This window comes from Eptatretus burgeri, chromosome 14 (assembly GCF_056783735.1).
Source record: "Eptatretus burgeri isolate ZD-2024b chromosome 14, Ebu_testis_v1, whole genome shotgun sequence".
In the NCBI taxonomy this organism is placed as follows: Eukaryota; Metazoa; Chordata; class Myxini; order Myxiniformes; family Myxinidae; genus Eptatretus; species Eptatretus burgeri.
The window spans coordinates 463,518-485,858 of NC_140974.1; the positions used below are offsets into that span (position 1 = coordinate 463,518).

The window sequence follows — 22,341 nt, forward strand, 5'->3', positions numbered from 1 at the left end:
CTATATATATATCTCTATATATATATCTCTATATATATCTCTATATATATCTCTATATATATCTCTATATATATCTCTATATATATCTCTATATATATCTCTATATATATATCTCTATATATATATCTCTATATATATATCTCTATATATATATCTCTATATATATATCTCTATATATATATCTCTATATATATATCTCTATATATATATCTCTATATATATATCTCTATATATATATCTCTATATATATATCTCTATATATATATCTCTATATATATATCTCTATATATATATCTCTATATATATATATATATATATATATATATATATATATATATATATATATATATATATATATATATATATATATATATATATATATCTCTCTCTCTCTCTCTCTCTCTCTCTCTCTCTCTCTCTCTCTCTCTCTCTCTCTCTCTCTCTCTCTCTCTCTCTCTCTCTCTCTCTCTCTCTCTCTCTCTCTCTCTCTCTCTCTCTCTCGACATGTCTGGGTGCGGGACTGTGTTTGTCTTCAGATGTGTCCAGGCAGTGTTTCTGTCCGGGTGGTTTATCTATGAACATGTCCGTGTTTGTCTCTGGACTAATCTGTGCAGTGTTTGACTCTGGATGGTGTTTATCTCCGGACATGTCCTGGAGGTGTTTGTTTCCTGGCAGTATTTATAATATGACTGGTAGAAAATAGATTTCAGACATTATTTTGCTTCCATCTTCATTGCTATTCAATGCAGAATCATTTTGATGAGACAGTATAAATCAAAATTAACACTCCACTCTACATCTGCCTTCCCTTCGTCTCACCTCATGCTGCCATCACTTCCCCCACCCTCCCTCCCCTCCCTCACCCCTCCCCCTCCCCTCCCTCACCCCTCTCTCCCTCCCTTCCCTCACCCCTCTCTCCCCCCCCTCCGTTCCTCCTCTCTCCCTCCCTCCTCTGTCCCTCACCCCTCTCTCTTTCCCCTCCCTCACCCCTCTCTCCTTCTCCTCCCTTCCTCCTCTCTCCCTCCCCTACCTTCCTCCCCTACCTTCCTCCTCTCTCCCTCCCTCCTCTCTCCCTCTCCTCCTTTCCTCCTCTCTCCCTCCCTTCCTCCTCTCTCCCTCCCTTCCTCACCCCTCTCTCCTTCTCCCTCCCTCTTCCTTCTCCCTCCCTCCTCTCTCCTTCCATTCTTCCTCCCCTCCCTCTTCCCTCCCCTCCCTCTTCCCTCCCCCCCTTAATATTCCTCAGTGAAGCGAAGGGTTGAATTTGCTTGTTATACATAATACTCACAAGATCAGCACCGGAAAATTCGTCTCCAAGGAATAATTTCGTCATCAGGATGCCAAGCGCCCACACATCAACTGGGGGACCTTCATACTTCTTAGTGAAGAACTCTGGCGCCATGTAGTCAAGTGTGCCACAGCATCGATTGAAGTTTTGACCTTGTGTAAACCTTACAGCCAGGCCAAAGTCGATCAACTTCACGATGCCATTAATGCTGTAAATCACATTTTGAAGCTGGAGAGTAAACAGAAATCAATGTCAAAACAAAGATCAGAACTTAGATGGTGAAATCAAAGTGGAACAAAAAAGACCAATCAGAGATTGCAGAACCTCATCAGGACTTGTTTTGTGTGGTGTTGGTGTCGTTTTGTGTCGTGTATTTTGTGTGGTGTTTGTGTGCTGGTGCATTTCATAATTAATAACAGATATAACTACAACTGCCACTTTATAAGTGCTGGCAGTGATGAACGGTAATCAAGACGTACTGCTTTGATCTGACAGGTAAGGTCAGGTATGGGAGCATGCGCCGGAGCAGCGCGTCGCTGCGTCCACTTTCCGCCGGTATGCCAGAGGCCTCCGTCTGTCCATCCCCATCTCCTTGAGATGCCGATCAACCTGCTGCAACCACGAGGCATGTGGTCAGCCCGTTGGCCTCCTCCACTCACTAGACTCCTTCGCTGAGAGAATCTGGTGAGCAGGATCAGCATCAGGAAAATGAGCCAAATGTCTATACAGCCGCAGGTGACGCTCACGGACTATGCAGGTAACAAATCTTATTTGAGACACTCTCAGCAACTGCTCGTTGGACACAAAGTCCGACCAGCGATAGCCAAGGATTCTCCGAAGAGACCTGGTACCAAAGGAATTAAGTCTCCGTCACAGATCCTTGGTCAGAGTCCAAGTCTTACATCCGTAGAGCTAGACCGGAAGCACCAAGGACCTGAAGACTCAGACTTTCATCCTCCAGCACAGGTACCGGCAGCGCCACACCCCATTATCCAGTGAATCCATGACTCCCCAGGCCAGACCCAGACGTCTATTGACCTCTGACTAACAGCCAGCAGAGACATGAATATCATTGCCAAGGTAAGTGAATCTCTCCACAACCTCAACATCCTCACCACAAACAGGCACAGACAGGACAGCAGCATCCAAGATGTCATTGACAGCCTGGATCTTAGTTTTGACCCAGGAAACCCGTAATCCCAGCCACTCCAACTCCTCATTCAGCACCTCGCGGGCCCCAAAAGGATATCTAAAGTCTCCGCAAATATGACTGCATCATCTGCGAAATCAAGGTCAGAGATCTTGACATTCGAAAAGGAAGCAGCACAGCTTGATCTCTCCGACATCCTCCCCAGAATCCAGTCCATACAAGTGCTGAAAAGTGTGGGGGCCAGTACACACCCCTGACGAACTCCAGTATCTAGAAATAAGTCAGAGATGGTACCACCACATCTCACATCACTCTCAGTACCAGAGTAGAGTTCAGACATCAGATCGATCAGTTTTGGTGGCCCCCCTCGAAGACCAAGAATCCTCCCGAAGGAATCCCGATTCATGAATCAAACGCTTTACAGAGGTCAACATAAGCTGCAAGCAGCCCCTGCTAAAACTCTCATATGCATTCGTTGAGGACCCAAAGAGCAAGGATATGGTCAATCGTTCACCTCTTTGGTGTAAAGCCTGACTGCTCTGGATGCTGGTGCTCAAGCAGAAGGTGGCGAACCCTATCAAGAATTATCCGAGCAAAGACCTTGCCTGGCACTGAGAGCAGCGTCACCCCGCGGTAGTTGTTGCAGTCTTGGCGATCACCCTTCCCTTTCCAGAGAGGGACAACAAGGGTCCTCTTCCAGTCAGTTGGGATGATGTCTGTGTTCCAGGCAGAGCGCAGAACTGCATGCAACAATACGAGTGCAGCATTTCCACCAGCATTGAGAAGTTCAGCATGGATGCCATAGATCACTGAAGCTTTACCCCATTTCAACCGGTTCACCGCAGCCTGTGTTTCCACAAGCGAAAGTGGACCACAGTTGATTGGAGGATCATCAACAGTTATTGTAAAACCCCTGACGTCCAACTCGACAGCTGGGGGATCAGCCTGGTACAATCGCTCAAAGTAACCGGCCCAGCGGGCCTTCACTCCAGACTCCTCTGTCAAGAGCCTGCCACCCTCTGCTCTAACTGCAGTACACCGAGGGATGGGCTTGGATGAATGCAATGCGCGAATTCCCCTGTAAGCAGGACAAGAATCACTTGACCACAGGTGATACAAGTACAGTTTAACGCTTCAGCGCCCTGAACAGCTCAGCTCTGCCATTCAGCCTGGCCCTGCCACTCTGGTCAATGGTATCCAGCGTCCCTTGAGAGACAGCATTCTTCTGTGCCCTACGGTGAGTTCCAAGACATCCACCGACAACCTCAAAGATGGTGGTCTTGAAAGCACTCCACAACTCTTCAGGACCTCCCAAAGCACCCAGACCCCCCAAATCTCCACTCAGCTTGTTCGCAAACTCCTCAGCTACCCTCTCATCCTTGAGCTTGCCAACATCCAGCCTAGGTTGCGATGGTACCATTCTCCTGGATTTAAGGTGCAACTTAGCAGTTGCTACAACAAGCCGGTGGTCAGTATTCAGAAACTGAGCACTCCGGTAGACCCTGCAGTTCTGCATCATCCTCCAGCGACCATCAACAAGGACATGGTCAATCTCCTTTGCCACACCGCCAGCGTTGGAATACCAAGTCCAGCGATGAGCTTGTGGGTGCTGAAACCATGAACCGGCCACCCTACGTCCATGACTTCTTGCAAAGTCAAGGAACTTAGTGCATTTCAGGTTCACAGTTCCTGACCCATGGGGACCAACACACGTCTCATAACCATCCCGAGGAGTCCTAGTCAATGCATTGAAATCCTGCAAGAATGGAAGTGTATCTCGTATGGGGCACTGATCAACCACAGACTCGAGCATGGCATAGAATGCATCCTTCACAGTGAGATCACTCACCTCAGTCAGAGCATAAACAGAGACCAGGGAAATGACACCCAAGGAGTGACGAATTCTTAGTCTCATAATGCACTCATTGACTGGTGTTACCTTAATTATCATTGGAGTCAGCTTATTGGACACAGCTGCAGTAACTCCTTGGGTATGGTAACCATCAAAGCGACCAGACCAATAGTAGGTGCAACCACCCACCATGATCTCGCCGCAATCTGGTTTCCGAACCTCAAAGGGTGCTGCAATACCGATGTCCAAACACTTGAGCTCATATGATAACAGAGACAGGCAATGATCCTCTCTTAGGGATAGGACGGTCAATAGGATAGGATAGGAAGGATCTTGGGGATCCTCTCTTAGGCACCCACCTGCCCGAAGGGAGGGACCGCCTTTGGTTAACCCAAGAAGACCGCCGTCTGGTGGACAACCCCTCAGCACCACTCTGACACACTATCCTGCAATCTGACCCGGGAATGTTACACCGTGGTTTCCCTCCTATCATCAAACATTGGGGGTTCCAAAGGCTTTGTCCCAATCCCGTCATCCGGTGAGCTGCTCTGCGAAGGGAAGCTGCACAGGAGGTACTCCCACGGAGTGGGTTTTCAGATTTCTTTGCGTTTTTGTGTTTTGCGGAATGAAGGGTTTTTCGGTGGCGGAGTGCAAATCCTGCTACCAACCTCCTAATAAGAAGTAGCCCAACTGCAAGAGGACGTCCGCAGACATAGTTGGGCACGAGATATGGATGGCCGTTGGCTCACAAGGAGCTCCTCCGCCCTTTGACAGGTTTTGTTTTTAATGCTGCTGGGTGTCCACATCCAAACACCCTCCTCACCAAAAAAAACCTGGTGGGGGAGACGGTTTAGTCACCGACAACCCGACCATGGAACAGGTTAGTGCAGGTTTACATGATACCTGCAGCAAGTCACAGATCTAATCTGACCTGACCTGACATTGATCCGACATTGACCCATGACGTTTATTATTGCTGTTCAATTGAATTCAGAATGGGATTAAAATATATTCAATTCAAATCAAATGGAAGACCGAATAGGTAAAGTCCTGCTTTGGAGTCATCAGAAGGAACCCGAACAAACAAAAAGCAAAGATGAAGTCATCAAGAGGAACCTGGATAGGATTCGGATTTCAGCTGCTCCTCCTCTACCCTCAAACCCATCCAGGCACAGCCATGATAGCCTTATTCAAAAATTTAAATTAAAAAAAGAACCCAGGTTCAAAAAAAATTAAATAATTACTGGCTGACAGATCATGCGTTCGATCAGATTGAAATTTAAAACAAAGGACAAAGGGAAAAGTGATCACTCGTACACTGCTGAGGTTAAAAGTTAAAACCTCCTCCACCCACCATCATCATAAGATACGGGATGAAACTTTGCCACCATGGTGCCCATAACCAAGCATGCAGGCATGCACACATATTCACGGAGAGTCCCTTTGCAGTTCCAAATCTACCTTTCTGTACAACATCCATGTGTGCTGTCTACGAACCTCTACCTTGGAGCTACTGCTGACTGTACATCACAATTGGGACACAAACTGCACCGCTATTGACTGTAGGGCACTCAGCAAGTTGCTTAAGCATTCAAGCAAGCACTCCAATGAAATGGTTAAGGAACGGCTGGCTTGGCAAGTGATAGCAAGCTGATTGGTAATGGCACATACCGGCAAAAAACTAAACATCGCCAATTTCACTCCAAATTTCAAGTTATTTAGTCCACATGATCCGATCCTCCAAACTCAAAGTATATTTCGATTATATACTTCAAGTCAACTGTGAGAGTAGATCGTGGAAAATTGCATCATATAATGCATGAAATCATTCCAAGCTCCTAATTCGAAAACTATAACACTTACAAAAGTGATGTATACAGAGATATGTAAGTATGTATATGAGGCATTCAATGATATGAGTGAGGAAAGTGGAAAACAAAAAAACATTTTGAGCACTTTATCGTTAAATAAATCGTTGCAGCCTGTTCCAACTCATGGCATTGTTGAGCAGGCTGAACAAAATGGCAAATTAAGACCCCAGCAAGGGAGATCGAGGCAAACAGGATAAGAGTGAGGTGGCCGAGGATGTGCCTGATAAGGATAAAATTAAATAAGGCCGTCAAATATCTTGAAATGGGTGTGTTAATTAACCAAAACACCCAATTTCCACTCATGCACTACTCCCTTGGAGTTCCCTTTGTATGCATGCAAAGTTTCAGGCTGCTAGGTTTCATGGTTTTAGAGTTATGGAGGACACGCGCACGCGCGCGCGCGCGCGCGCGCACGCACGCACGCACGCACGCACGCACGCACGCACGCACGCACGCACGCACGCACACACACACACACACACACACACACACACACACACACACACACACACACACACACACACACACACGTTAGTATAGATGAACTGAGCAGCAGCAGCAACAATTCCATATGTCCGCCGTACGGCATAGATGCCCACTGAATTCAAGGACGTAGAAATCATGTAATGAAAGATACTATAGCTTGACTTGCTTTTCTCCATAATTACCTTCTTTATTCCACTAGGCACACATACAGCTCTGAAAAAAAAACAAGAGACCACTCCAAAATTTTTTTTAAATCAGCATCTCTACATGTATGGCAGCCATTCCATTCCAGTGTCTGTTGAATTCCAACACAGACACACCTCATTCTACTTAGTGAGGTACTGATTAGGTGATCACCTGAACCGAATCATATTTAACAAGGAAAAGTATAAAAACCACTGCTGTGGTCATCACTATCCTCTTGCAATAGGACCAGCTGAATGGAAAAAACAGTGCAAGTAGTACCTCAAAAGTAATTGGAATAAAAAAAAAACTATTGACCATGCCAAAAGAGTTGAAAAGAAAAGTTTTGAGTGAGGAAAAGAAGGGTTCAATTCTGGCTTTACTGGCAGAGGGATACAGTGAGCGTCACGTTGCTTCCATCCTTAAAATTTCAAAGATGGCGGTTCATAAGAACAAGGTCAAGCAGGAGACATTGGGGACAACAAAGCTACAGACTGGCAGAGGGTGAAAACGACTTTCCACTGATCGGGATGACCGCCAACTCATTCGAATGTCACTCAACAACCGTAGGATGACATCAAGTGACCCACAAAAAGAATGGCAAGCGGCAGCTGGGGTGAAGTGCACGGCGAGGATGGTTCAAAACAGGCTCCGAGGGGCAGGGCTGAAGTCGTGCAAAGTTAGAAAAAAGCCCTTCATCAATGAGAAGCAAAGAAGAGCCAGGCTGAGGTTTGCAAAAGACCATAAGGATTGGACTGTAGAGGACTGGAGTAAGGGCCCTGTCACACCTTGACATTTTAGCCAGCATATGGCAAGGTCTCAAAATGTATGTAAAACGCTGGCATACGCTGAACTATTGATGTTTTTTTTTAAGTTTTCAGCGTATAATAACGTGTTGGATGTATGCATAACGTATTAGTATGGTACACAGAACGTTTCAATCACATATAGATAACTTATACCAACGAATGCTGAGCATGTTGTCGGCGTTCACAACCTATGCCCAACGATAGTCTAACTTATGCATAGCGCGCGGCAGCATATCGCCAACGATCATGTGGCATAGGCTATTAATAGGCTGCGGCTCGACGATTCAAATCATAACCGCACTAGACATCGAAGTGTGAAGCCGCTGTCACACCTTGACGTTTTAGCCAGCGTATGCCGAGGTATGAAAAATTTGCCGAACCAAGCTGGCACACATCGAATACGTTATGGGTAAGTTTTGTATACGTTAAGTGGACGCTGGCATACGTCGTAGTACGTTGGCATACGTCGTCATATGCCGAGTACGTCGAGAAATTTTCAGCATGTTGAAAATTTCGACGTACTCGGCATATGACACACGTTCCGCATACGCTGGCATAAGTTGTAGGCACGTTACACAATCGTTGACACACTTCGACACACGTTACTTGTACATTACTCATAAGTTGAAACACGTCAAGGTAATGATTAGCGTCAGTGATCCAGACTCCCTGTTTTTTTTTTTTTTGGTTTTTTTTCTTCGGTATGACGGTGATATTGACACTTCGATTTCTAGTGCGGTTATGATTTAAATTGTTGAGCGGCAGCCTATTAATTATATTATATTATAACCGCACGAGAAATCGAAGTGTTAACATCACCATCATACCGAAGAAAAAAAAACACCAGGGAGTCTGGAACACTGACGCTAACCATTACATTGACGTGTTTCGACTTATGAGTAACGTACAAGTAACGTGTGTCGACGATCGCGTAACGTGCCTACAACACGTTATTCATAGGTTAGAAATAAGTTTCGGGTACGCTAAACATTACCTCGACGTGTTTCGACTTATGAGTAACTTACAAGTAGCGTGTGTCGACGTGTGTCAACGATCGTGTAACGTGCCTACAAATTATGGCCAGCATTATGCGGAACGTGTGTCATACGCTGGCATAAGGCGAAAAATTTCAAGCATGGAAAATTTGTCTAACACCTCGGCGTACTACGACGCATGCCAGCGTACTACTAAAAAAAGCCAGCATACTACGACGTCTGCCAGCGTGCTCTTAAAGTATACAAACTTACCCATAATGTATTCGACGTGTGCCAGCGTTTTCGCCAATTTTTGCATATGTCAGGCATACGCTGGCTAAATCGTCAAGGTGTGACAGGGCCTTAAGGTCATCTTCTCTGATGAGTCCAATTTTCAGCTTTGCCCAACACCTGGTCATCTAATGGTTAGACGGAGACCTGGAGAGGCCGACAAGCCACAGTGTCTCACACCCACTGTGAAATTTGGTGGAGGATCGGTGATGATTTGGGGGTGCTTCAGCAAGGCTGGAATCGGGCAGATCTGTCTTTGTGAAGGACGCATGAATCAAGCCACGTGCAAGGTTGTCCTGGAAGAACACTTGCTTCCTTCTGCTCTGACAATGTTCCCCAACTCTGAGGATTGGTTTTTTCAGCAGGACAATGCTCCATGCCACACACCCAGGTCAATCAAGGTGTGGATGGAGGACCATCAGATCAAGACCCTGTTATGGCCAGACAATCTCCAGACCGGAACCCCATTGAAAACCTCTGGAATGTGATCAAGAGGAAGATGGATGGTCACAAGCCATCAAACAAAGCCGAGCTGCTTGAATTTTTGTGCCAGGAGTGGTATAAAGTCACCCAACAGCAATGTGAAAGACTGGTAGAGAGCATGCCAAGACGCATGAAAGCTGTGATTGAAAATCAGGGTTATTCCACAAAATATTGATTTCTGAACTCTTCCTAAGTTAAAACATTAGTATTGTGTTGTTTAAAAATGAATATGAACTTGTTTTGTTTGTATTATTTGAGGTCTGAAAACACTTAATATTTGTTGTTATTTTGACCAATTGTCATTTTCTGCAAATAAATGCTCTAAATGACAATATATTTATTTGGAATTTGGGAGAAGTGTTGTCAGTAGTTTATAGAATAAAACAAAAATGTTCATTTTACTCAAACACATACTTATAAATAGTAAAACCAGAAAAACTGATAATTTTGCAGTGGTCTCTTAATATAATTTTTTCCAGAGCTGTATTTGCGATTGCAGGCTCGGAACTCAGCGGCACTTTGGGCGGTGTATAACTAATACTTTTTCTAAGCTCAGCGTGATCTATTTACTGAGTTTGTACTTCCTTTGACGTGTGGCTCTGGCGGTCATCGTTTATAAATATAATCACATCCTACCAGACATGGTATCAAATGAAAATTAGTCACAAACACATAACTGAGACATTTATTTTGATGTAGTGGTCATTCAATCATCATTATCAACAAGTCTCCAAGCTCAAGTCTCGTCTTTAAGGCAAAGTCTAAAGTCATCGCAAGTCACAAAATTTGTGATTTGAGTAGCCATCTCTGGGTGTGGATAACCCACAAAATATGTAATGGAGAAGAAAGTAAACACTTATGGATCGAGTTTTTAAATCTTTAAACAAACTTTGGTTCATCACGGGTGATGAAGGTTGTGGTCAAGTTTTATCAAAATTGTTTGTGGTTTTTGAGGAAGAGAGCAAATACCGATTTTGGGGGGCCACCCCCTCCCCTTGTCAACCTCCTTAAGGCCCAATTTTTTTTTAATGCAGTGCACAAACTTTGGTACATCACAGATGATGAAGGTTGTGGTCAAGTTTCATCACAATTGTGTGTATAGTTTATTCGAAGAAAGCAAATACCTCATTTGGGCAAGGGAGGGGGACAACCCCCATCGACCCCGATCTTCTTAATGTCAAAAAAAAAACTTTAGTACATCATGGGTAATTAATGAAGGTTGTAGTCAAGTTTCATCAGAATTGTATGTGTTGTTTCTCAGAAGAAAGCAAGCAAATACCGATTTTTGGGGCAACCCCCCCCCCCCCCGCGTAAACCTCTTCGGGCCAGATTGTATTTTTTGAAACAGTGAATAAACTTTGGTACATTCTGGGTGATTAAGGCTGTGGTGAAGTTTCGTCAAAACCGTATGTAGTTTCAGAGAAGAATTTACAAGTGTTTATGGACTGACGGACGGATGGAAGGACGGCACGCCAGCCCATAAGATCCCTGGAATGATGTTCCATGTCAGCTAAAAATGGGGTCCTGTGTGGTTTGCCACAATACTCAAATCTGGTGAGCTGCCATGCAAAGGGCAACTGCAGAGGGGGTACTCCCACAGAGTGAGTTTTCAGTTTCAGTTGCTTTATTTGTATTTGTTGCGGAATTTAATGTTTTATGGTGGCTGGAGTGCAAATGCTGCCACCAACCTCTGAGACAAAGGTAACCCACCTTCATTTGTGGAAACACAGGGAATGGTGAAACTGTTGAAATGGGGTAAAGCTCCTGGGATCTGAGGCATCCATGCTGAATTTCTCAAGGCTCGTGGAAATGCTGTAGTTGTGTTGTTGCATGCAGTTCTGTGCTCTGCCTGGAACAGACATCATCCCAACTGACTGGAAGAGGGGCCTTGTTGTCCCTCTCTGGAAAGGGAAGGGTGATCACCAGGACTGCAAAAACTACCGAGGGGTGACGCTGCTCTCAGTGCTGGGCAAGGTCTTTGCTCAGATAATCCTTGATAGGGTTCACCACAATCTGCTTGAGCACCAGCGTTCAGAGCAGTCAGGCTTTACACCAAAGAGGTCAACGATTGACCATATCCTTGCTCTTCGGGTCCTCACCAAATGCAGACGAAGGTTTCGGCAGGAGCTGCTTGCAGCCTATGTCGATCTCTGGAAAGAGTTTTATTCAGTGAATCGGGATGCCCTCTGGAGGGTTCTTAGTCTTCATGGGGCGCTACCAAAACTGATCAATCTGATGTCTGAACTATACTCCAGCACTAAGAGTGGTGGGAGATGTAGTGATTCCATCTCAGACTTATTTCCAGTTGTTACTGGAGTTTGTCAGGGGTGTGTACTGAGCCCCACACTTTTCAGCCCTTCTATGGACTGGACTATGGGGAGGAAGTCGGAGACATCAAGCTGCGGTGCATCATTTGAAAATGTCAAGATCTCTGATGTTGATTTTGCAGATGATGCAGTCATGTTTGCAGAGACTCTGGATATCCTTTTGGGGGCCCTCGAGGTGCTAAATGAGGTGTCGGAGGTGCTGGGAATATGGGTTTCCTGAGTCAAAAATAAGATCCAGGCATTCAGGGACATCTTGGATGCTACCATCTTGTCTGTATCTGTTTGTGGTGAGGATGTTGATGTTACAGAGAGATTCATTTACCTTGGCAGTGATATTCATGTCTCTGCTGGCTGTGAGCCAGCTGTCAATAGACTTCTGGGTCAGGCCGAGGGAGTCATGGATTCACTGGATCATGGGGTGTGGCGCTGCCGGAACCTGGGCAGGAGGATAAAAGTCCAAGTCTTCAGGTGCTTGTTGCTTCCATTCTTGCTCTATGGATGTGAGACTTGGACTCTGACCAGGGATCTGAGACGGAGAATTAATTCCTTTGGTACCAGGTCTCTTCAAAGAATCCTTGGCTATCGCTGGTTGGACTTTGTGTCCAACGAGCAGATGCTGAGAGAAACTCAAATGAGATTTGTTACCTGCATAATCCATGAGGATTATTTGCGGCTAAATGGACACGTGCCTCGTTTTCCTGACGCTGATCCTGCTGACTAGATTCTCTCAGCAAGGAAGCCTCATGCGTGGTGGAGGCCAATGGGCCAACTACATGCCTCGTGGTTACAGCAGGTTGATCAGCATCTCATGGAGATGGGGATGGGTCAGGCATCTGCCTGAGGGATGGCCAAATGGAGGCCCCTGGAGTACTGGTGGAAAGTGGACGCAGCGACGTGCTGCTCCTGCACATGCTCCCATACCTGACCTGACCTGATCCCCCCTCTTCCCCCGCACCCTGTAAGCCTCCTTTGGGCCCAATTTTTTATTTTAATGCAGTGAACAAACTTTGGTACATCACAGCTGATGAAGGTTGCAGTAATAGCCCAAGTGTTGGCCAGAAAAGCATGCATTAAGATCCGCACAATGTTTTTCTGCATTTTTGTGATCATCAGACCATCTGAATGAATAGTCCGATTGATGCCACTCTGGCACCCTTGAGCATTTTTGTAGAAATCCATTAATATGGAAATTAGCGGTGGCCATTGTCGAAATTACTATTTTTCTTAATATCTCCAAAAGTAAGCTTCCAAATAGCCTGGTTGAGGTGTCTACACCCATGTTTTTCGGGTCACTGGTCATGATAAACCCACTTAAAATTTAATAACATTTAAATTTAGCTCATTAATATTCAAATTAGCAGCCACCATTATTGAAAATGTAGATAAATAGACATATAGAGAGGAAAAAAAATACTTCCGTCTTTGTGAATATAGATCACTATTATTCATACAGATTCAACAATTCGACAGTATGCAATGAAAGCAGCTAACAACATGAACAAAAGAAGACATTCCTGTGCAAATCAAATGTTCATATATATAACAGGTTTGTAAACCTTATGAAGGCTACTTCAGTGCTTGGTGTCGCATTCATTGTCAGAGTCATCATCAAGGGCAAATGCAGCAGCTGTGTTGGTGCGCTCATTCCTCAGCCAGTATCTCCATGGCACGCATATAAAACTGTGCATGGTAACTTGGCTGCTATGCAACGGCATTGAGCTGTGTAGCATTGCTTGTCAGAGGAACATCCACATCGTATTAGCTCCAATATCTCTGGTGGTGCAAGTGCGATGTTGGGCGGCCCGCGGCAGCATAATTGGAAGTAATGATCTTTATGCCTCATCACGTTTCCATCCGTACTGAGTGGGATCCAGAGGTGGTGGCTGCAGCTCAGCAGCTGACTTCCATATTTCTGTCTGGATATGAGTGCATCACACGTTTTGTTCAAAGGACTCTGTAGTTGGTGGCGGAACCTTTAGGTCTGGTGTTTGATGGCATTTGGTTTCGCCATCTTCACAGACCACACTGCTTTGCAAACATCAGACATTTTGCTTCTCTTATTTCTACCATAGCAAACAGCCATGAACACAGTGGCTTTAGCGATGACATCGTCAATAGATGCATCCACATTCCCAAGTTTTTGAAGTGAATGGCCTGCTGCGAGTGTCTTCTTGCCAGTCAGTTCACCTCTACCAGACATCTGGGCAATGGTGTCACAACCTGTCAGTGCATGTAAAGTAGGTCTTGCACCATCTCGGCATGCTTTCTGGCAGTGGCCTCAATGTCGATCAATGATTGGCTAGGATATGTTGCTTCCATTGTTACGCAGCATTGCAGATGAAGTTCTGCGAAGTGATACACAAGCAAGATGAACACATCAGTATCATCACAATGACTGTGATGCATTTTGCGCCATCTTCGGCAACTTTAGTGACTTGCTGAATCATGATGACATCTGCCTCCTCATGCGTCGTCTTCAAATCAGTGCAACACCTTTGGGCTCCGTGGTGTATTTCCACTGGGGTAAGCTCCTGTCCATAATGACGAGCCTGTATTGGCTCTGCTTTCTCTGTTAACTAACGTCAATCAAATTCTGGCAAATCAGTTCTTTCAGCTGAACTTTGTTCTCAGTTACTGACAGCACCACCAGCTGTGGAGGCAGTGGAGTCTGGCGGTTCAATAATGGTGACTGCTAATTTGCATATTAATGAGCTAAATTTAAATGTTATTAAATTGTAAGTGGGTTTATCATGACCAGTGACCCTAAAAACATGGGTTTGGACAACCAGGCTGTTTGGGTGCTTACTTCTGGAGATATTAAGAAAAATTGTTATTTTGATAATGGCAACCGCTCATTTGCATATTAATGAGCTAAATTTAAATGTTAATAAATTTTAAATGGGTTTCTCATGACCAGTGACCCGAAAAACATGGGTGTAGACACCTCAACCAGGCTATTTGGATGCTTAGTTTTGGAGATATGAAGAAAAATAGTAATTTCGACAATGGCCGCCACCAATTTGCTTCTCAATGGGTTGCTACAAAAATGCTCAAGGGTGCCAGAGTGGCATCAATCAGAATATTCATTCAGATGGTCTGGTGATCACAAAAATACAGAAAAACATTGTGCGGACCCAAATGCAAGGTCATCTTGAAAAATGGTGTTTGACATCCGGACTATGAAGATTCATCGAAATTGTGTGTGTCGTTTCAGAGAAGAAGTTGAAAGTGTTTATAGACTTGTGGACGGATGGACAGACGACACACCCATTCCATAAGCTCCCTGGAACTATGTTCCATGTTAGTTAAAAATGGGGGTCCCGTGTTGTTTGCCCCAATCCCCTCATCTGGAAGCCTCGTATTGGCTTAATGGTTAGGGTGGCTGGCTTTGGGTCCTAGGGTCCTGAGTTCAAATCCTGCTCAGCTGTTTAATTAATACCAGGTGGGGTTAACTCGGCCTGTCATCCTTCCGAGGTCGGCAAAATGAGTGCCAGCATGCTGGTATACTGTTTCGGAGTGGCGACTCATCCAGGATTATGCCCAATAGCCAAGGAGACTGCTTAAGCAGCACCAACGCTCCTTTCAGAGTGTGGTCCCAATGTCCTGCTCCTCATCTGGTGAGCTGCCATGCGAAGGGCAGCTGCACAGGAGGTACTCCCATGGAGTGTATTTTCAGTTTTAGTTGCTTTATTTGTGTGTGTTGCAGAATTAAGTGCTTTATGGTGGTCGGAGTACAAATCCTGCCACCACACTCCTAGAAAAAGGTAATCCAACTGCAGGAGGATATCCGCAGACACAGTTGGGCACCAGAAATGAATGGCTATTGGTTCACAAGGAGTTCCTCCACCTTTTGACATGTTCTGCTTTTAATACTGCTGGGTATCCATATCCATACATCATCCTTACCAGGAAACCTGGTGGGAGCAACGGTTTTGTCACTGACAACCCGACAATGAAATAGGTTCGTACAGGTTTACATGGTATCTGGAGCAAGTCAGAACTGATCTGGCCTGACCTGACCTTGAGCTTGGGCGAATAAGGAGGGGGGCGGGACTAATAAGGAGAGATCTGCAACTGAAAACATAATTGGTTCGGGCAAGCAGGAAAAAAAAAAATTCATACCAACATGAGTAGTTTGAATAATGCGATGGAGGAGTTTGAAGTGAGAATAGATAGCGAGCAGTACAATATCATTGCAGTAAGTGAGACTTGGTTTGAAGAGGAGGGTAGTTGGAAGACGGCACTAGAAGGCTACAAGATGTAGAGGCGTGATAGGAAAGAGAAAATAGGAGGAGGTGTTGCAATCCAGGTGAAGAATAATATTATATCAAGAGAAAGGGTTTTTACGAAGGAGTGAATTAATCTAGAGGATTTTATGTTGATATAAATGAGGTATGGAAGAATAGTAAGGTACTCAGAGGATAGGCTTATCATGTTCCTATGGGAAGAGCAGGATAGAAGAGTTCATGAGTTCAAAAAGGCATGTGGTAAGAGAAGAATACCGATTGTGGGGTGATTCTAAATTAGCAGGGATAGATTTGGTCCAAGAACAGGGAAAGGGCAGAGCAGAGGAAGAATTTCTCGATACAGTCCAGGATTGCTTTTTAATCCAGTTGCAGATAATCCCCTGAAGAGGAGTGGAGTGAGAGACCCCTGATTAGGTAACAACCCAAATATGGTGGAGAAGGTCGAGGTAGAAAAGCATTAATGGACAGATGACCACAACATATCGTGTGTAAGTGGATTCTGTTAAGACGAGTTTGAGATTGTAGAATGAGGCTAGTAGATCTCAGGAAGGCAAATTTTGAGAGTATGAGGAGAGAGGTGCCATAGATTGGGATAAAGTAATAGGAAGGCAATCAGTATCAGAGAAATGGGCAACTTTCAAGGAGAAAATGTGCAATAATATTTCACAATGTCACTCTGAAGAGAGATACAACAAGAACGGCACTCTTCGACGTCACGAAGTCGACAGATATGTCTCTGCCCACATCATTACATCATGATACATACTTGTACCAAGTTAGGTAAAAATGTGATACTTGAGAACAGCTGAATAGATTTAAATCAGAGATGACCTTTGACTTCTTAACCCCACAATCGAATCAGTTTATGTACACATCATTATACATACTTGTACCAAGTTTGACTTTGATCCCTTCAGCCATTCTTAAGTTATCAGGGTAACGAAAACCTATCACGGAAACTAACCTTTTGATTCCACCATCTAATCAGTTCATCTTTGCATAATACTGTATCCTTATACCATTGTCAAAATCCCATCAATGGTTCACAAGTTAGTGCAGTAACATCATTTTTCCTCAACATGACCTCTGACCTTTGACCCAAAAATCTAATAAGTTCATCATTACATCACATTTGTACCAAGTTTGGTTGAAATCCCTTTAGCCGTTCTTAAGTTATCATGATAATGAGACTTAGCGTGGATGGACAGATGAACAGCCCAAAAACATAATGCCGACAGTCACCTTTGGTAGTGGAGGCATTAAAATGGAGTATACACTTCGACAGTGGGTGCTTCTGATTTTCACAGACTATAACCAAACTGGAATACATATTGTAATAGTCACGGGTCTTCAATAACTGAAGTGCTGCCAGACGGGGAAGGGACGAGATGTCTCCTCATCTGCCTGTTAATTTGAGTGCAAATCAGCAGTTAAAACCGTATGACTGCAGCAAACCAGCCTGTCAGAAGTGGCCGAGTGAAAGCCGGCAGGCGATTCACTTTTTACACTCATTTTGATGTGCATAGATCCAATCTGCCCGATTAATAGGTTAACTCCAATTCTTCCTTTGAGCGATGGAGTTCCTGTTTCCTGATAACCACAAACAGGTTCTCATTGATCCCAGCACGTGTATCTGATCTGTGATCGGCATCCCTTATCCGATCATGCTGGGGGCTTCTGTACATGTCGTGAACAGACTGGAAAAATACAAATTGACAGATGTACATGGACAATGTCGCAGTGTAGGGAGAGGGGAAATGGAGTCTTATAGACAGACATTTGGGTGTGAAAGACAAGAGCTTGCTCAACACTACTTGACACTCCCTCTTTAACTACAGTTAATTACATCACGCTTATTCTCATGTAAATGAGGAAATAAATATTATCCCTATCTATCCCTATTTTATCTATCGACTAAATCCATAACAATATTTAACTTAATTTTGATATTTTCTTTCGAAGCTATGTTGTAGGTTTAATCAACAGTGTAATGGGCACCAAAACAGGGTAAATGTGTGGCATTCACTCCATGTTGGTCAGGGCCCACCAAAACAAATTTTGTTCTTTCCTGCCCCCTCCAACACTCCCCCCTACCCTCCCCTCTCCCACCTAACCCCATTCCTGTACAAACAAAATATCGTTTTCATTGCAGTGTTACACAGAATGTATCACGGTCTACTGCAGTGTAGTTTACCTTTATATCCCTGTGCACAATGTTGTGTCTGTGCAAGTGCTCAACAGCAGACGTCAACTGTAGGGAGATGGATAAAATGAAAACGTCATTACAGAATGATTATTAGTGGAACACAGAACATGTCATCAACATCACACTGAGGCTCAAAGCTCTTTCACCTCACCTGCACCATTACAGGCCATGCTTGACGTTCCGAAAAAGTATCCCACATATCAAGTGACTCTGCAAATAATGAACAAAGTTAGACTTTTTTCTTTTACTGAAAAATACAAAGTAAGGCGATGATTTTTTTTTCATTTTTGAGAAAACACGAGTGGAGAAAATGTGTTTTGGTGAAAATGTGAAAAAGGGTCTGCCCTGTGTTCAGGATTCTGATAAGTGAAAGGAAATGGTAGTTGAAGGGTAGTATGGGGAGGGGGAGGTGTTTGCTTTAAAAATGTTTTATTGTTAAAATAAACACAAAACAATTAAAACAAGTGGTGCCAGGCACAACCAATCTCGCCCATTTAAGGCATAAAGTTATTTTGAGGATCAAATTTAAATTTGATACATCCTTAACCTGAATGTTGATTATAAGGAATAGAATAAGGAATATTTGAGTCTTAGTTTGAAGTCAATTAAACCATTTTTGACGAAGTTATGAGCAAAAAACGATTTTGACCTTTTCGTGACCTGACCTTGACCTTTGACCTAATTGGACCCAAAAGTTAATGGGGTCGTCCGAGGTTCATTACCCACCTGTGGATACAATTTGATAGTGTTTGAGTCAGCCATTTTCCCGTAAAGTTGTATTTTCGTAACCACGTTTTAGTATTAATGGAAAATTTGTAATTTTGACCGATGACCATGACCCCCAAAACTTCCGACCCTACCGATCTTCACAAATATGCATTTTTCACTACAGGAATGGGTAGGATTATAAGTGACAAATAGAATAAGGTTCACTATAAGCTAAGTTTGAAGTAAATCAGATCATTTTTGACGAAGTTATGAGCGAAAAACGATTTTGATCTTTTCGTGACCTTGACCTTGACCTTTGATCCAATTTGACCCAAATTGTAATGGGGTCGTCCAAGGTTCATTGCCCACCTGTGGATTAAATTTGATAGTGTTTGCTCAAGCTGTTTTGCCGTAAAGTTGCTAACAGACAGACAAACAAACCGGACCATTACAATATCCCGCTCCCTCCCTCCGGGGGGCGGGATAATAAATTTTGCTTCCCAAATTGAGGAACATGGAAGATTGGAACAACAGAGGGTCACAGTGGGACACATGCAAGGAAATTCATGGGTGGAGAAAGGAAATCCTTGAGTTAAGATTGGGCGATAACATTAAATGGTTGTGCACCGTTTGCTTGAAGTCTTGGCAGGGAGAATGCAACAGAATAGTGTCTGGAAGACAGTTCCACAAATGGGAGAAAAGAGGGACAAAAGAGTGGAAGTGTGTGGAAAGTGTGGAATGAACATTTAATAAGGAGGGGGTTACTGGAGAAGCATGTGCATACTGAAGGAGAGAGTCAGAAGGACGAGAGTACAGAGCGAGCTCGATTGGGAATCAAGTGAATTGTAGAACAACATTAGCCATGTTGCTCCGTGTGCACAGAACAACATCCCCTCTTTTGTCACATCTCTTCCTCTTCATTCATTTTGGCCCCACTGTGAATCTATTATCACCACACACTTCCACAATCCTCTGTTATTTTGAGAGGCAGCAAAAAACAAATGTCTATGCGTTTCAAACACATAACATGATATGCCAACAATGTTGAGAGCTTCAGATTCCACAGAATGCAGGACATCAGTTGTGATGCTGTAGCCCCAGCACAAAGGGGAGGGCAGTACTCCATTGAGCTACACAGAAACACCTTGGAGGCTGTGGGTTGAAGGAACGACTTGCATCAATGGAGTCTGCAGCTCACTTTGGAAGCCAGCTTTGATATTTGATCTACCTTGGAGAGGTCATGGCTGATGGTGGGGCTTGTAAAGTCAAGCAAGAGACTGAACCACTTCTAGTGTCTGACCGTTTTAATAGATCCATGGGGTATTTTGACAATCCTTCCAAAGTGACAGGGTGAGACTGAGATATGGGAAGACTGAAAGTGATGTTCCATTTATCAGAGCAACAAGTCTTATTCAGCGAAGAGTGTCACAGCTGCCGTCTGCAAAAACTATTATTTTACGACTTCAAACGTATTGCTACGTGGAAGGCGGGAGGAGGGGGGCGAGGGGGGGGGTCCATAGCTAAATTGTGATAAGTGTACCACAGTCTGTGTGTTTTGAGAAGGTGAGATTGCCATACAACAGGGATCCGTCAGAGTAAGTCATTTGTTACACATGATGCTGAGGAGGCAGCATATGTAATTTATAGACTGGGTAGACAGATTAATTAATTTCCTATGTGTAAAAACATCTTGTAGGCGTGGCTCGGAGAGGACAACCTATTGCATAAGCACATCGGCGAATTACGATCTCTCTGACCAGTGTGTGCCAGCTATGGTGGCTCAGTGGGCTGTCGAGCCTGGAGAAAGAGATGCACATTTCTTTTTACTGGGGCCTCCTCCGTGGGCAGGACCCAAGAGGAAGACTACTGAGGAGGAAGAAGAGAACGGGAGTTCATAATAGAGGACAAGGAGAGGCTTGAATTGACCAGTGGAGTCCACTGGAGAGTCCACCAAGAGACGCTCGTGTAAAGGAGAACCAGGAGAGGCTCGTGCATGAGACAGAGAGAGAGAGACAGAGACAGAGAGAGAGAGACAGAGAGAGACAGAGACAGAGACAGAGAGAGACAGAGACAGAGAGAGACAGAGACAGAGACAGAGACAGAGACAGAGACAGAGACAGAGACAGAGACAGAGACAGAGACAGAGACAGAGACAGAGACAGAGACAGAGACAGAGACAGAGACAGAGACAGAGACAGAGACAGAGACAGAGACAGAGACAGAGACAGAGACAGACAGAGACAGAGACAGAGACAGAGACAGAGACAGAGACAGAGACAGAGACAGAGACAGAGACAGAGACAGAGACAGAGACAGAGACAGAGACAGAGACAGAGACAGAGACAGAGAGAGAGAGAGAGAGAGAGAGAGAGGCTTGTGTGCAAGGGGGATGGAGACCTTGCTCGGAGGAAGAAGCCTTTCTGGAATCGACCCAAGCTGGGATCACCCTTTATTTTGGAGGGCCTGGAGGAGGAATATGAAGGGCAGACCATGAGGCCTCTGTCTAAAAATGACAAATGTGACCTGGTTGAAGGCCGACTCATACACGGCCCTGCTCGTGGCCATTTTACTTTGTCTTTGGGCACTATCATGACTGGCTCTCGTCGTGCACCTGATTTTTTAAAACGGACTGCATTGTGTTGAATTGCGTCCACCCTACACATCAGAGAAAAGGGAAGTCCTGCCTCCATTATTGTCGTGTTGCAAAAGTGTGATCTGTGGTGCCGAGTGGGTTGGGATCCTGGGAATTCTGTCTAATAAATTTGCTCTCTCTCATGCACAGTTTTATCCCATCTCATCTTCAATTGTCATACCCTTCCTCCCGTCCATAGTACAATGAAGCTTGGAGCGAGGCAGTTGTCCTGAAACAACTTCCCTTCGCCTCATGGAAGGCAAATCCTACTGAAGGCAATCTCAGTTCCTTCCACAAAGCTCGGAATAAGTGTGTTCACCTTGAGGGGAGCCAGGAAACAACATCTTTCTCATCTCAAGTCTGAACTCTCAAAACTGTCTCCCTCCTCCAAATCATGGTGGTGTCTGGTGAAGTCCGTTTCTGGTGTATATATCCCCCTCCATCCCCTCCCTTACCTCAAAAGGCTGCACAGCTGACACTGCACATGAAAAGGCTGAATGCCAAAACTCGTGTGTTTGCTTCTAAATATTGTGTCCAAAACCCATTGCTTTCTGTACCCACCTTATCCAGTCACACCCAGCTGTTCCTGGTCTCTGACCTTTTTTAACGACAAGGTGGAGATTTTGCTGTCAAACCTCGACTCAGATTCTGCATCCAGTCCAGATGGAATCAGACCTCATGTTTTAAAAACCTGCTCTGCTGCTCTTGCTCACCCATTCTCTGTTCTATTTACCCTCTCGTTTACTCAAGGTCATCTGCCATCTGCTTAGAAATCAGCAAACATTATTGCTCTGCATAAAAAGGTGCAAAAACAGATCCCTACAACGAAAGACCAAT

The 22,341-nt window shown here is 44.5% G+C and overlaps 1 protein-coding gene across 1 annotated transcript in view; it reads right to left on the minus strand.

The window, feature by feature from the left end:
- LOC147012527 (uncharacterized) overlaps positions 1–22,341 on the minus strand; it is a 202,139-nt gene that overhangs the window by 52,379 nt on the left and 127,419 nt on the right. The window contains exons 9-11 of the mRNA XM_085855737.1: positions 18,316–18,374; positions 18,153–18,209; positions 1,286–1,513 (exon numbers count right to left, since the gene is read on the minus strand). Of these exons, the coding sequence (XP_085711863.1) occupies positions 1,286–1,513; positions 18,153–18,209; positions 18,316–18,374 (344 nt within the window). The remainder of the gene's footprint in view (positions 1–1,285; positions 1,514–18,152; positions 18,210–18,315; positions 18,375–22,341) is intronic.